Source organism: Cuculus canorus, chromosome 20, assembly GCF_017976375.1.
Source record: "Cuculus canorus isolate bCucCan1 chromosome 20, bCucCan1.pri, whole genome shotgun sequence".
Lineage (NCBI taxonomy): Eukaryota > Metazoa > Chordata > Aves > Cuculiformes > Cuculidae > Cuculus > Cuculus canorus.
The window spans coordinates 2550621-2564080 of record NC_071420.1 but is presented as its reverse complement, the minus strand read 5'-3'; the positions used below and the strand labels follow the sequence as shown (position 1 = coordinate 2564080).

Sequence of the window (13460 nt, the reverse complement as noted above, 5' to 3'; positions counted from 1 at the left end):
GGTGCCTTTTCCATCTGCGAAACAGGCCAAGCAGTGGATTCAATTATTTCGCCCTAACACATAACCCACTAACCATTTATTGCATTAAAACCCCCCCTCATCTCCACAACTTTTGTTCCCATTTTATCCAATTAAAACTCAGAAAAGACCCCAAGTTTCGTTTTCTCTTTTTGCAATCACAAAGACCCGATCTCGGCTCCATTGACTCACTAATTGTAAGCACTCAAATGGTTGGGTTTAAAGTTACACTTAGCAGCTGTGAAACATTAGGGTGAAGTGATTACAACCTACTGGAGGATACCGAACATTTTTACAATATCTCAGGAGCATAAGGGAAAGACAACAGGAAATGGCGCAAACTTTCCTACCCTGCACAGCAACGAGGCAGAGCAAAGAAGCGAGAAAATAGATGTAGAGACGCCACGCAGATGCGGTTTGGATCCTCAAAAAGTCACTAAGGAAGCCCCGGTGAAAGCGCCGTGTGTTTCGCCCCGTGCTCCGAGGGGTCAGAGAGGAGGGGAGCACCGTTCAGGGGTTTCACGGCTGCACTTGGCAGCAAAGCCTTCCTCCAGGCTCTCTGTTGAGGCAGGAGGACAGAGATCTGGGCGGTATTTCGCCCTCAGCCAGCTCCCCTCACCAGCCTGCCTTCTCCCAGCCTCGTCGCCAGCAGACTTTGTCCTCAGGATGGCTAACGCTGCTCGGGGCAGGGCAACCAGACTCTGGGAGAGATGGGGAGCAGCAGGATGGGGTTTATCAGCTTACCTGGGGCCGAGCACCGTGCTCCGTCGGGGGCTCATCAGGGCTGAGCTTCACTGGCAGAGCCCCATGTGCTCTGCAAAGCCCCAGGAAAGACTGGTTCTGCCCAGGCACCGGGCTGGTTCTGAGATTGACTTAATTTGAACTTCAAGCTGTCACATTTGGAGAACCTTTGACTTCCCACTTCTTTTTCAAAGAGCCAAACATTCCCCGCCCGTGATTTAAGCATGCTACATGCGTGTGTTTATTACAGAAACCAGGGTAGGATAAGAAAGCAATATTTCACGTTAATTCATGAAATCTGAACTCAACTTTTAATACAAGAGCTCCACTTTATGCACAGAGTGATATACAGTCTGCCCCGCTTTAAATGAGATGCTTTGCCTTTTGAACTCAGCAGGAGGCCGTTGCTTACTACTACTGCAAACAGTTTAAAAACCTGCGAGCCCAGCATGTCTTTTGGGCTCTTTTGGAGCCAGTGGTTTATATCATGGCACAACATTCTTGCTGAGCTGCCTGCGACTGCCTGCTAGCCGCTGCATTTGAAAATCTGGCATTTCAGAAACTCACCTGGATTATTTCCACAGCAACGTGAGACACTCATCCAAAACCCTGCGAGGACCACGAGTTTCTGGCTATTTTTTGCTTTAAGTGGGGTTCGGAGCATGTCCCTAGATTGGAAAGCTGCTTGCATTAAAGTCAGGGGCAAACCTCCCTTAGGAGCAGCTTCTGCACTCCCTTAAGACACCGTTAATGAGCAGCGATACTCTTTCCTGGTGCCTAAAAGAGTATTGCTGCTGGGGTTGAGGTGACGGAAATGTGGCGTTGCAGGGAAGTACGTGGCACCCAGCTGAAACGGGAAGGGGCTTTTGTGGGATCAGGGGCCATCGGTGGGAGTGGGTGTGCACTGCGAGTGAGCCACGCGCTGCTGGGATGTGTTGAATCAGACCCTATAAAGTTATTGTCCAATTAGACTCTGCAGAGTTATTCGTTGCAACACACTCGGCTCTCACTGGCTCACTGAAGAGCTGGAACTTGGTGGTTATTCTGCTGGGTCATCTGTGAAAGCAGCAAATTAAACTTAAATTAGCCACCTCATAGCAGTGTGCTTTTCTTTCTTTTTTTCCCCCCCCAAGTTCTAGGCTTTCTTAACAGTTTGGCTATGGGGCTATCAACAGTGGGGAAATTAGGACATTCTTTTCAATGAACCAGACTGAAAATATTTTGGTACAGACCCAGTTTGTAGGGTTTTCCCCCCCCCCCACTTTAAACAAAACATCCTGATTCAAAGGAGCTTATTGCAGACTGGGAATTTCCACATGGCTGTATTGCAGCACTTATAAAAAGTGATTTAATGCCTGCCAACAACAAATACATTTCCAATGACACCACTCTGCGTTATGTGCTATCCTACTTTGTGTAGGAACCAGCAACCAAGCTGTCCAAGGCAGGAGGGAGAAGAGCGGCCGTCTTTCCTTTGCAAGAACTTTGTCCCCTACGGCTGCTCCTTGGAAAGCCTGAAAGGAAACAAGCAGCATGGTGACAACACAATCCCTTCTGTATGTGTTAATATGGATTTTGTTTGAACTTTTGGAGCTGACCTTGGCTTGAACTGTGTTAAAAATCATGACTGGTGTGGACTGACTTGACCCTGCGGTCCCATTTGTCCACAGTGCCAGCTCTACCCTCAGCCCCTTACTTCAAGCTATTATTTTAGGGACATAAAAGAAACATAGCATTACAGCAGATAAAGCCAGCGGGCTGGAGCTGCGAGTACTTACTTACGGGCGAACTCTCCTCTGATTTCACCCCAAGGAAGCTTTTTTTTCGCTTGAGAAAGGACTGACTGAAAACCAAGTAAGAAACTGAAATTATTGCTGCAGACTCTCAGTTTTTATTAGCGGTTTCTGAGCCTGAAGAGAGAGGAAAAATAAAGCTTCTGAGATCTGAGCTGTGGCATTATAGTTAAAAACAAGAAAATCAAGCCTGAGACTGAATTTGATCTTTGGCGTTTGGGGATGGAGTAGGAAGAGGGTGGTCAGTTCTGTATCACTCAGCGTGACTGGTTTGAGCTGTAACAGTGGCAAAAGGCTTGTGGGTTTAGATAGTTTCCTCTCATTGCCATGACTCAAACGGCTTCTATTAAAAACAAGTATTGGGAAGGGAATTTCATAAGCTGACAGTCCCATCTCACACTCTGCTTCTTGACACAAGTTGGCCGAGATGTAGGAATTCGTGTGGTTACTATGTGTGAGCCCACGACTATTTTATCAGCAGAGTTATGTGTCGCTAGTTTTTACTCTGCGTGCTCAGTAGGGTATATAGGTTCAGGCTACTATAGGGGTTTGCAAAACCTCTTATATGTGATCCTCTATAACAGAATAAATGGTGGGTAACTGCTTCCAGCATGCCTGGTCCAAAATCAGTGGGATAAAGAAGCAGGGCGCCAAGCAACAAGGAGCTGGAGCTGGGGTCAGGCACCTGAATGGAGACGCGTGTTGATCTTCAGAGGCACTCAGCGGGTGCAAGGCACACCACCCAGCAACCCAGTCTTTAAAAGTCCTGTCCTTGTACGCAGGACCGAGAAAGCAGGGCAGTAAACCCAAGCCAGACTGACTGCAAAACATCCACTGATGGCTTTAATTAAAGCCCTCAAGTTAGTAAACATGCACGTAATCTGGTCTAGGAAGATGTATGAAGCCCACAGCCAGCCCAGTAACACTCCATGAACATGGCCATTTAAGCAGTTTCTTGTTTAACTTAGATTTATTCAATGATACATGCATTTCTGGACAGAGATATCTGAGTTCCAATGAACAACTTTTATAACCAAATATGAGAAATTTGTGACTGCAGTTAGTCAATTAGGTACGTTTCTAAAATACATGACTAGAAGAAAACTGGAGCAAGAGAGAGTATTCTTCCAAAGAACAAAAAGAAACATTTCCATTTGTAATACTCCTGGCATTGATGAGCATCAGTGGGGAAGGAGGGCAGCAAGGAGACGCAACGAAGAAGGAATAACATTATCAACCCTGTCCACAGAAAGTCCTCCAGTTTCCACTCTCTCCAGTTCGTTCATTAATGCTCGGCACTTCTGCAAATAGCGAGAGCTCCTCCAAGTTATGGAGATTCCTTTTGTCTCACAACAAGAAAAAGCGGAGAATGGTTGTGAAACCATGTGCTTGACCAAAATAGGCTTAGATATATTTCTCTTCAATCAACCTCTTCCTGAACACAGCGAAAAAAAGAAGCCGCAGAGCTATCAGGATTGAAGACGAAGTCTCTTCATATTGCACAGGAACACAAAGTCAAGATTTTGTGACTATGTTTCAGGAAGGTTTAAGAGTCGTCAATATTTATCAGGGTAACGAGAACCATCCAGCGCAGCAGCAAGCCGGCAGGTGACAGACATTGGGATTGTTTAGGCGGAGAGGCGGCTCGCTCCCCTGTCTGGATGTTCCCTTGATGTTCGGCTAATTTAAGGGAATCCTGTGGGGAAAAGGCTGAGGGGCTGGTTTTCGTTAGTCGGGAGAGGTGATCTGTAGCCATCAAAGTTGCGTGGGATACTGCCGCTGGTGGAACCGGAGCTGTTACTGAGCGTCTCTATGCTTCCCTCTCGCTGAAGCTCTGCAATGGGAAGAGAGAGCAGGTCCTGGTTAGCACTTCAGATAAACCCAGAGTGCCATCAGATGGCCGCATCATTGACAAATTTGTTTACTCTGTCATTGCTCTAACATTCGCTCATCATCCATCTTTACCAGGGTGATCTGATGAATCACTCCAGAGGCATCCCAGCTCCTGGGTCTACTTCTCTGCCATGTGCCGGGCTCACAGCTCAGCTAAGCCGGAATGGAGCTGGATGGAGACGTCACACGCTGCCTAACAGAGCAATCCCTTTCCTGGGGACAGGGGCGCTGACTCATGACACATCAGGACTCGATGGTGACGATGCTCACAGCTGCGCTGAGCAGGGTGCAAAGGGAACGGTGGCAGGTGATGAAACACCTTCGCAGCAACGCTGCTGAGATGGAGGGGAGTTGGGGAGGCAGCAGTGCTGGTTACTGGTGGTGTGTACCAGTAGAGCACAACCACTGCAATTCTTCATCTTGGGAACACCAGGGACTTTCCACAACCCTTTATCCTGCACAAATGGACATAAATAACTCCGCTTTTTCAAGCCAAAGAGAAAATATCCCCTGTTCTGCATGCCCGAGCTGTGCCTCAAAGCCAAAGAGAAAGCAGGCCTGACTGTGGCTTTCCCTCTCCTGGTCACACACATACCCAGACATCTCCCCTCGCTGACCTCTCAAAGCCTTTCTTGTTCCCTAATCTTGAAATGCAAGGATTTTTGTGTGTGCAGAGCATCGTTTCTAACCATGGCCTCTCTGTGAGCCACTTGAACCCAACAGTTGACTCAGTGGCAGCGTGCAGCAGCGCCGCTGGGCAGCATCACCCCGGCCAGCACTCAGCGGCGGCATGCAGTGGTGAGATTAGGCAGAGCCCCACGTACACGGCAGGAATCCTCTCCCAGACATGCGGTGACAGGTTACAAGAAATATTCTGGCGAGTTGCAACGCGCGGCCCCAAGTGCGACTTCCGTCGGCTGCTCCTTGGGCAGCCTGTGCTGGAGGGAACCAGACAGGAACAGGAGCTTCAGGCAAATTCCTCTACTGCCAAAGGGGAATGAGAAAAAAACCCCTCCTCTGCTGCACACCGCAGCGTCGTGCATGGAAGGCAGAGGGGCAAACCCCTGGAGCAGACAGGCAGCTTTCCCTGACCCGGCAGCAAGGGTTTTGCTTGGATAGGGGTGGAAAGGAGCCACAGACACAGGAGCTGGAGGAGCAGTGCCTGCTTTGCTCTCTGCTAAACATTTCTGCACCTCTGCCATCTGCACACCTCTGGCCCACGCCAGAAGATTTAACCTTTTGTGAACACCACGACAGTCCTTCTGCTGCAACAGGACTCCACAGTGTCATAGATCAGTGAGGACAGATCTATGCACAAAGTGCCCGGCAAAAGCAGGACGTCAGTTCTTCGCTAAAACAAAAAGCATCCTGCTCCAGCATCACAGAATCACCAGGTTGGAAAGGACCCACTGGATCATCGAGCCCAACCATTCCTGACACTCCCTAAACCATGTCCCTCAGCACCTCATCCACCCGTTCCTTAAACATCCTCAGACACTTAAGCATCCTCAGACACTGCACAGCCCCTGCTTCTACCTGGGCACCACAGGGACGGCAGCCAGGCGAGTGTACACCTAGCAAACCAGGGCTAGGAGATTTAATCCTTGATCGTGGAGGTAACTTGCAATGCAGATAATCTGCCTAGGATACACGAGAAACAAATCAGCAGGGAACTGGTCACCCTATCAGCAGCGATGATAAAGACCTCAGCTGTATTAATCACAATTTCTTTCCAGCATTTGGTGAAGGAATGTCCATGTCTAAACCTCTTCATTTTCCTCACATCCTTACTCTCCCATGAGTTCAGGAAGTAAAAACAGTAATTTAAATCAGAAATGAGTGGCGTATCCCACACTAATACTGTGCTTATCCTGTCTGATTTGGGGCTTTTATCTCCCTCCGCTCACAGCTGGCTTCGGTTAAATGTCCCACGTCAGAGCTCTCCGGCGCTGGGCAGCCATCGCCCGCACCGCGCAGGCTGGGGCTCCCCAGACAGTCTTTGGACTGCTGAACTCCTTACGGGGTTACTTCTCCCTCTTTCTTTTTAAGCTATAATTGATTTGCAGGGAAACGCTGTGTTTTCAGTAACCGTACCGAAAGAAAGGAGAGGGAAGGAGCGAGGGAAGCACCGGTTTCCCCTTAGCCCCGTGGCTCCCGCCAGCTCCTGCCCGTCCTTGGGTGATTCGTGTGGGATCGCATTCCCTCTCGGGATGCGATCGGAGGGAATCCGGGCTCCAAAGGTGGCTTTGGGGGGGCTGTGGGATTTGTGCAGCGGGGCCTGCCAGGGGGTGGCACTGCAGAGACTGATGCCAGCCAGGGAAAAGCACGGGCAAGGCAGCAGCGAGGCCCAGCGGTGGGCGCAGGGCCTGGCCGAGCAGGTTGGGGTCCCTCCTGGCTGTGCCATCGGCCCCACCGCCGCTCCTCCTGCTGCCGTCAGGCACGTGAACCCCTTCCATCAGCAACAGAGAGGGAATAAACGAGAGGTGAAAGAGATACAAAGGCTCAAGAGGAACCGGAGGGGAAGTCTTCCTCTCCTCCAGCCTGCGCAGAGCTAAAAACCAGGGGAGCTCCCTTATCGGAGCTGCCATCCCAAACACCGCCGACGGTACACGGACACAATCCCTCGGGCAAAGGAGTCGGGGCGCTCTCAAACAGCCCCGCATCGCGAATCCGCTCTCTCTGGAACCAATTACACAGCGAGGCAGACGAGCAATGTATTCTGATACCTAAGAAAGCACTGTAAAACTCCTGAGCGCTGCAGCAGAAAGCACCGCTGCGCTCAGGAAATTGGGCTCTTGCCCTCGCCCAGCCTGGCTCTTGTGCACGGCCGGGTCACAAGAGACGTGCAATTAGCCATGACACGCTCACCAGGGCCTACCTGCACTGCACGTACGACCCCTGGGACCACAGCCGGCACGTTTTCCTACATTCCCTCAAATCAGTCCATTTTTTTTTTCAGCCGTTTCACTAATAAAAAATAGAATAGAAAAAAAAAAGTCCAATGCAACCTTCTACTCATTCCCTCAGACCTTCCAGCAGACAAAGGCAGAAGCACCTGCACAGGAACATCGATGCCATTCCCACGAGAAACTCGGAGAAGCCCGGGAGCGGCTTGGGGACACCCTTCCTGCTATGGGGTATAAAGCTGAGGGCTGATTTCTGATCGACCCGACAAGCGCAGAAGAAGCCACTCGGGTGTAGCGGGGCTGTTGGGGGTCAGGAGAGGCAGGTCCTTACAGACAGGTAGCGCAGGCAGTGCTGCACGGAGCAGCCAAGCCCTGCGGCACAGCTGAACGGAGCTGAAATACTTCCCAGAGCTAAATAAGACATGTCACACAACCAGTCGGACCACCGACGTCCTCTGCGCTGGGAACACGCTTACTGAAAAACAATACAGAAGCAAAATCCAGGATCATCCCCCTCTAGAAAGGCAGGGATGAGAGCCTGGAGCAGCAGCGGCCGCGCAGGATCAAGGCTCAGCACCGCCGGCAGAGCAGGACACGGCTGGCCAGCGAGTGATTTCGTTTACTTCGGTGGAGTTAGGCCAGGAATGGACTTGGCCCCAGCATGTCTGAGGGTTATTGTATCTGCATTCCCCCATGCATCCACTGTCGAGATGTATTAACTTCCTTAAATGTACCAGTAAAACAACCTCTTATGATACACTTTAATGAACTTGTACAGTAGCCAACAAATTGCGCATCATATAAAACCCATTCGGCCTTATAGACTCTCTGGCTATTTTGTAATAACTGCAATTTGCTTCTGCTGAAGCAAGATAACCAGGGTTGAGAAGTCAGGCTTTGCAGAAACCTAAATATTTGATTTGGGGGGGAGTGGGTGGGAGAAGGAAGAAAGGGGCCTCTGGGAGCTATTTATGGGGTCAAAATAACATGAGACCTGTTCTTCTCGTAGCATTTCCACTATCAAGGAAATGAAATACTGTGAGAAGCCCAGCACTTGCATTATTTTGGCCCCATAAATGGCTCCCCGAGGCTTTCAAAAGCCCGTGAAAAACAAACACAAATACAAATAAATGCTAATACTGGAAACGTAAATACTAAAACCTGCCCATGTCCCTGGAGGAAAGGACTCACAAAGTCCTGACTGCCCTAAAAACAACAACAACAAAAAAAAGACAGGAAAAAAAGACGATGGAGCAGGAACATCTGCTGAAGCCATGAGGAGAAAGTCACTTCAGGGGAGCTGGGAACAGCCTTGCCTGCACTTTTGACAGTAACAGTAATGGGCACCGCTGGCATCACCCAGGGTCCCAGAATAACAGAGATTTTCAGGGCACACGTGCTTTCCGCTGTGGTGACGGCAGCAGCACTAAGAATCCTCGCTGCTGCTGGCGTAGGGAGGAGCTGTGGTCCAGGGCAGGGGGAGGAAAGTGCCACGATGGCCAGCATCCGTCCCCGTCCCATGGCCCTGCAGTGTCCCGCATGCTTAGGGGCCGCAGAACTACCGACGCCACTCGGAGAGCTACGGGACATTGGAAGTGTTGCAATGCAAATGCTGTCTGCTCTCCGCTTGGCATTGCTTCCAAGAGGCCTGCCCGCAGAGCAGCACCGGCGCAGCCTTCCTTGCACGAGAAATTGAAAACGAAACCTCCCACCAAGCATCGCTTTCTGCTGATATTCCCAACCGCCCGACGGTCCCGTCCCTTGTTCTGCTGCCCAAGCCACTCTCCAGCATCCCTAAGCTGGCTGCCACGGTGGAGGGGAGGAGGAGCTGCTCCGGGGACAGCCCAGGGCTCTCAGGTCCAGTGCCATCCCCATCCAGCCGCTGCACCTTCCATTCCAGAAAGCTCCACGAGCTGTCAAAAGACCTCATCAAATCTGGAAAGGTATAAAGCCCTGCCAAGCTTAAATGTGAAACCATTTTATAGGGCGCATTAATTCAATGCCTCAAGAAAATCTATATAGCCCTCTTTTGCCCGGAACACTCATAAATTATGCTGCCTTTCTTATTTGTGCTCTCTCTGTAGTGGTCCACTTGAAGCCGTGGTATCTCCTTTATGTCTACTCAAAAATCTCATCTCCAGTGCATTATTTCTTCTAATGGTTTTTCCTTTCTCTCTGTTTGCTTTCCCCCGTTAAGCACAGTTTCAAAACATCCTCCAAAATCATTTGCTGGAAGAGCTGACCCTTTCCTCTTACCTACCGAGGGCTGCCCGGGCTCCTGCACAGCCCGGCGGAGAAGCAGCCGGGATAAATGATACAATGACAGCAGGCTGATGTGTCAGGGCAGCGGGGAAGCGGCAGCAACTCTGAATACAAGAATTATTCTTCATCATCTCAAACTGTCACAACACATTACCCTCAAAGCCGCAGCTCGCTGAAGGAGTGACCCTGGACTGAATGGGAGAGTGCTTGGGGAAAGAACTAATTGTAGCCTCTTTTCACACGTCAGTCACTTTTCACAGCACCAAGCCTTTCAAGCTGAACTAATGTCAAGTTCCCTTTTCCTTTTGCTGGGCTGAGTATTTCTGATTTTTAAGGATGGCATATTTAAAGGAACAAGGTCTCTGGCGAGGGATGAGGCCGGGGAGGGGAGGAAGCATCGGACTGAGCACGCATCGGAAAGTCCATCAGACGCCTGAAGACTCGTTAGGAATTAGGCAATTAACAAGTAGGAATGCAGGAAGTGGGGTAATGGCCAGCAGGGCTCGAATCTCCTCGATTTCATTTCTGTCATTCACAGCAATTGTTTTGGGGAACTTTTCAGGCACCACTATGCGCCGAGGGGGCTGCGGGCGCGGGAGCATCCTGGCCGCCTGCCTCCCCGAGATCCGGGTGCTGGGTTCTTCCCAGAAGAACAACAAGGTGCCGCTTACCAAAACCACCTCTGCCCAGCCAGGACCGGGTTTTGACTGAACAGCTAAAAGGCCAAAATTAGAGCTTCATTTTAAAATCAAAGATAATTCCCTTCGTTCAGAGAAGTGAGAAGACTCCCTGCGGACAGAGCTCTCAAAATGACAGCCTGGTCTGCGCTCCTGGGCAGCCACACGGAAGGGCCCTTCATACCTTCTTGTCTTTAACCAAAATCCTACAACATTCTGCGGCAACGACTAATTTTTCACCCTTACATTTGCACAATGCCTATCACGGGGGACTTGCAGAGCTGACTGGGGCTCCTGAGTGTTACTTATTAACTGTAATGAATAATAATTACGTAGCTTCTGCCATCTGGATTCTCATTCAAAAGGATCCTATATAAAGCAAACACTAAAAGGCAATTTGTATTAACACAATGGAAGTCTTGAGGATCTCTTAAACTGTTTGTAATTTACACACTGCTCCCCAGTGAATGGATTAGTTAAACATTTTTATTTTACCGATTGCTGAAGGGAGCGGGATGACGATGAAGGGAGCTCACACTGGCCCCCAACGTGTGGCTGCCGCTCCTCTGCACGCCACAACGCACTTTTACACTCCATCTTGCAGTGTTTAGACAACATCCCAAACTCAGCTGGACGCTTTTGGCTCTATTTCTGCGTGAACATTTACTATGACCACTAGAACTGGTCCCCACGGGAGCCGGAGCCGCTGCCTGGGATGGGCACGGCACAGCCCAAGGCAGCAAAGGGCTCAAAAGCTGACACGAGGTCATAAACTGAACCGGGATGCAGAAATACTGCCCCTAACACAAAGGCTTACAAATTGCATTACTGCTACAGCAGATATAGGTTTTTCCTGTTTTATTATTTTTTTTTTTTTACAAAATGCAATTATGCTAACGAGGGAGCTCTAATTATAACCCATCTCCATCACCCTCGGCGGCCGCTCGGAGGCGAGGACCTGCGGAGCTGGCTCCAGCCCCGCTGGCGGCTGTGGCCCCGCACAGGGACCTGCGGGTGGTGAGGGCAGGGGGGCACTGCACCCCCAGGGGAACCTGTGCGCTTGGCTATTCAGATAAGCAAAAATTGTTAATAGTAAATTGTAGTGAAATGGAAGTGGCAAAGACTCATTAAAGCTTTTAATTTTCCGACCTTCTTTTAATTTGAGATGGCCGAGAAGAAATTTCTGGGCAAACGTATTGGTACATTGCTCTTTTCCGACAGAAAGTCGGTTCCCAGCTTTATATATTCCTATAACATTTACAAGTTAGTATGATTATGATAATGCTTCAAAGTCAATTAAACCTGCTCTCTGCCCCAAGCCCTGCTCCTACCAAAGCCAATAACCCACGCCAGCTCCCCTCCTGTTGGGCAACCGGTGCAGGCAGCCACGGGGACTGATCTCCTGTGATGTTTTGGGTGGCTGTGATAGACCTGCTCCTAATAAAATGATTCTTTTCCTTTTCTTTAAACCAGCAGTTTGAAAAAAAAAAAAAAGATTTTAAACTCAATTCAAATGAGGAAACGTAACACTATGGCATCTGAACACTGAAAATCAATCCCGGTATGAAAACCCTTTCATCCTGCTGCATCCTAAAAGATGTTGAGACACTGCAGAAGCACCTACATTAAATCTGCAAAGTAAAAAAGGCTGGCAAACACTGCCTGAACAACTTCTCTGAAATCGGAATTCAGTGGCCTATGTAAAATATTAGTTACTGTCAAAGTACCTTACAGTAACTCTAATGCTGAATCCACACAGAGTTCATTAATGCCATGCACTTGGAGATGAAATCTGGCATGTTGGAAAAAAGGTGGCAGGATCTAGCGAGGAGATGAGGAGGTACAGGAGGCAGGAGATAGCCAGGGGAATGAAGACTGAGCCTTCTGAACATCAGAGCCCCTCCGAGACAGCAAATTTCATTTCTAGTGCCTCGTTTCAAAGCGAAGACGCCAAACAACTAACACTTACAAAATGGGGAGGACATCTGAACTTACATAAATGTCTGGGTTTACTTCAGGCACGAAGAGATTGTTGAGATATGGACAAAACATTTTCATGCATGAACTTCTAAAGAATTTGTCTAGCAAGAAGAAAAGAAAAAAAAAAAAGGGCCAGCAGCTTGTTTTTTTTCCTTTAAAAAGAGAACTCCAAAAGCTCCATACAACCCGAGTCTATGGACTAAGAGACCCAAGACTTCGGCATCTTGCCAGACTTGACTCTGAACATTTTATGGAAGGTTAAAAGTGCACTAGATAAAGGACTACCATTTAGAGAGAGAATATTCTTCATGATAGGCATTTTCACAATGACTGCAGTGCTTTTAAAAAATAATCTCAAGTTTCCTAGAGCTGTATATTTTTGTAAAGAGGTTTAGGATGCTTCCCTTCATAAATGGCACTTCAGGAGGATGAGTTACCGGCTTTAGTGAGCATGTGAAATTTCAAAAGCTAGAATAGTCAAGTGCTTATAGAAAACAACTTCTGCAGCCCACCCACATCATGGAAGTCTGTGACTCCTCGTGCGAGATTTCCTGAAGAGTTTTTAAAATGAATATGCAGATATGGCTGTTTGGGTTTCAAGAATTCCCTCCTACCCCATCCTGAAAGCTTCAATATGTTGCTATTATAAACCCTATAATAGACCTTCTATAATACACGCTTTCCTGTAGAACTCAGTTTGTATACAAGTTTTTTAACGTATTCAGGCAGAATTATCTCGCATCTTCAGTTACGCAAGCAGCACATCTGTGTATAACAGACCAAAAGCATTTGCAGAGAAAACACTGTATTAAAATTCCTGGGTTTGGTCTCTCATTCCCAGGGTTATGGGAGTGCCTCGGATTGCTCAACAGTGACCCCTCTGTCAGCCTGTGACTCCACAAAGGAAAATACAATTTCAATGTAATACGTATGTTCTCAACACCTACCAGCTCTGCATCCTACGCCCTCCAGACTCTTCAGATCTTGCTCAGACGTTTTGGAGACGATGCTCCTGTTCCTGAAACCACCACGTTTCTATCCAGAGCAGGTCTGGACCCAACATGTGGTTCTAAGCATCACCCTTCCCACCAGAGCTGCAGCCACTCCACATCTTGGGGCGAGGGTGGCGGCAGCAAAGACACCACGCAGGAGCACGACGACTGGGAGCACTCAGGGAGCGTTGGGGGTCT

General features: G+C 48.9%; 1 protein-coding gene across 9 annotated transcripts in view; it reads right to left on the bottom strand.

Annotated features, from left to right (window-relative positions):
- Positions 1 to 3549: 3549 nt before the first annotated feature.
- The window catches only part of BCAS3 (BCAS3 microtubule associated cell migration factor), a 349601-nt gene continuing 339690 nt past the window's right edge, over positions 3550 to 13460 (bottom strand). For 3 of the 9 annotated variants that reach the window (XM_054085103.1, XM_054085105.1, XM_054085106.1), the window contains one exon: positions 3550 to 4386. In XM_054085103.1, coding sequence (XP_053941078.1) covers positions 4363 to 4386 — 24 coding nt within the window. In that variant the 3' untranslated portion in view covers positions 3550 to 4362. The remainder of the gene's footprint in view (positions 4387 to 13460) is intronic. The other 6 variants (XM_054085100.1, XM_054085102.1, XR_008453135.1 and 3 more) reach the window with 4 other exon arrangements.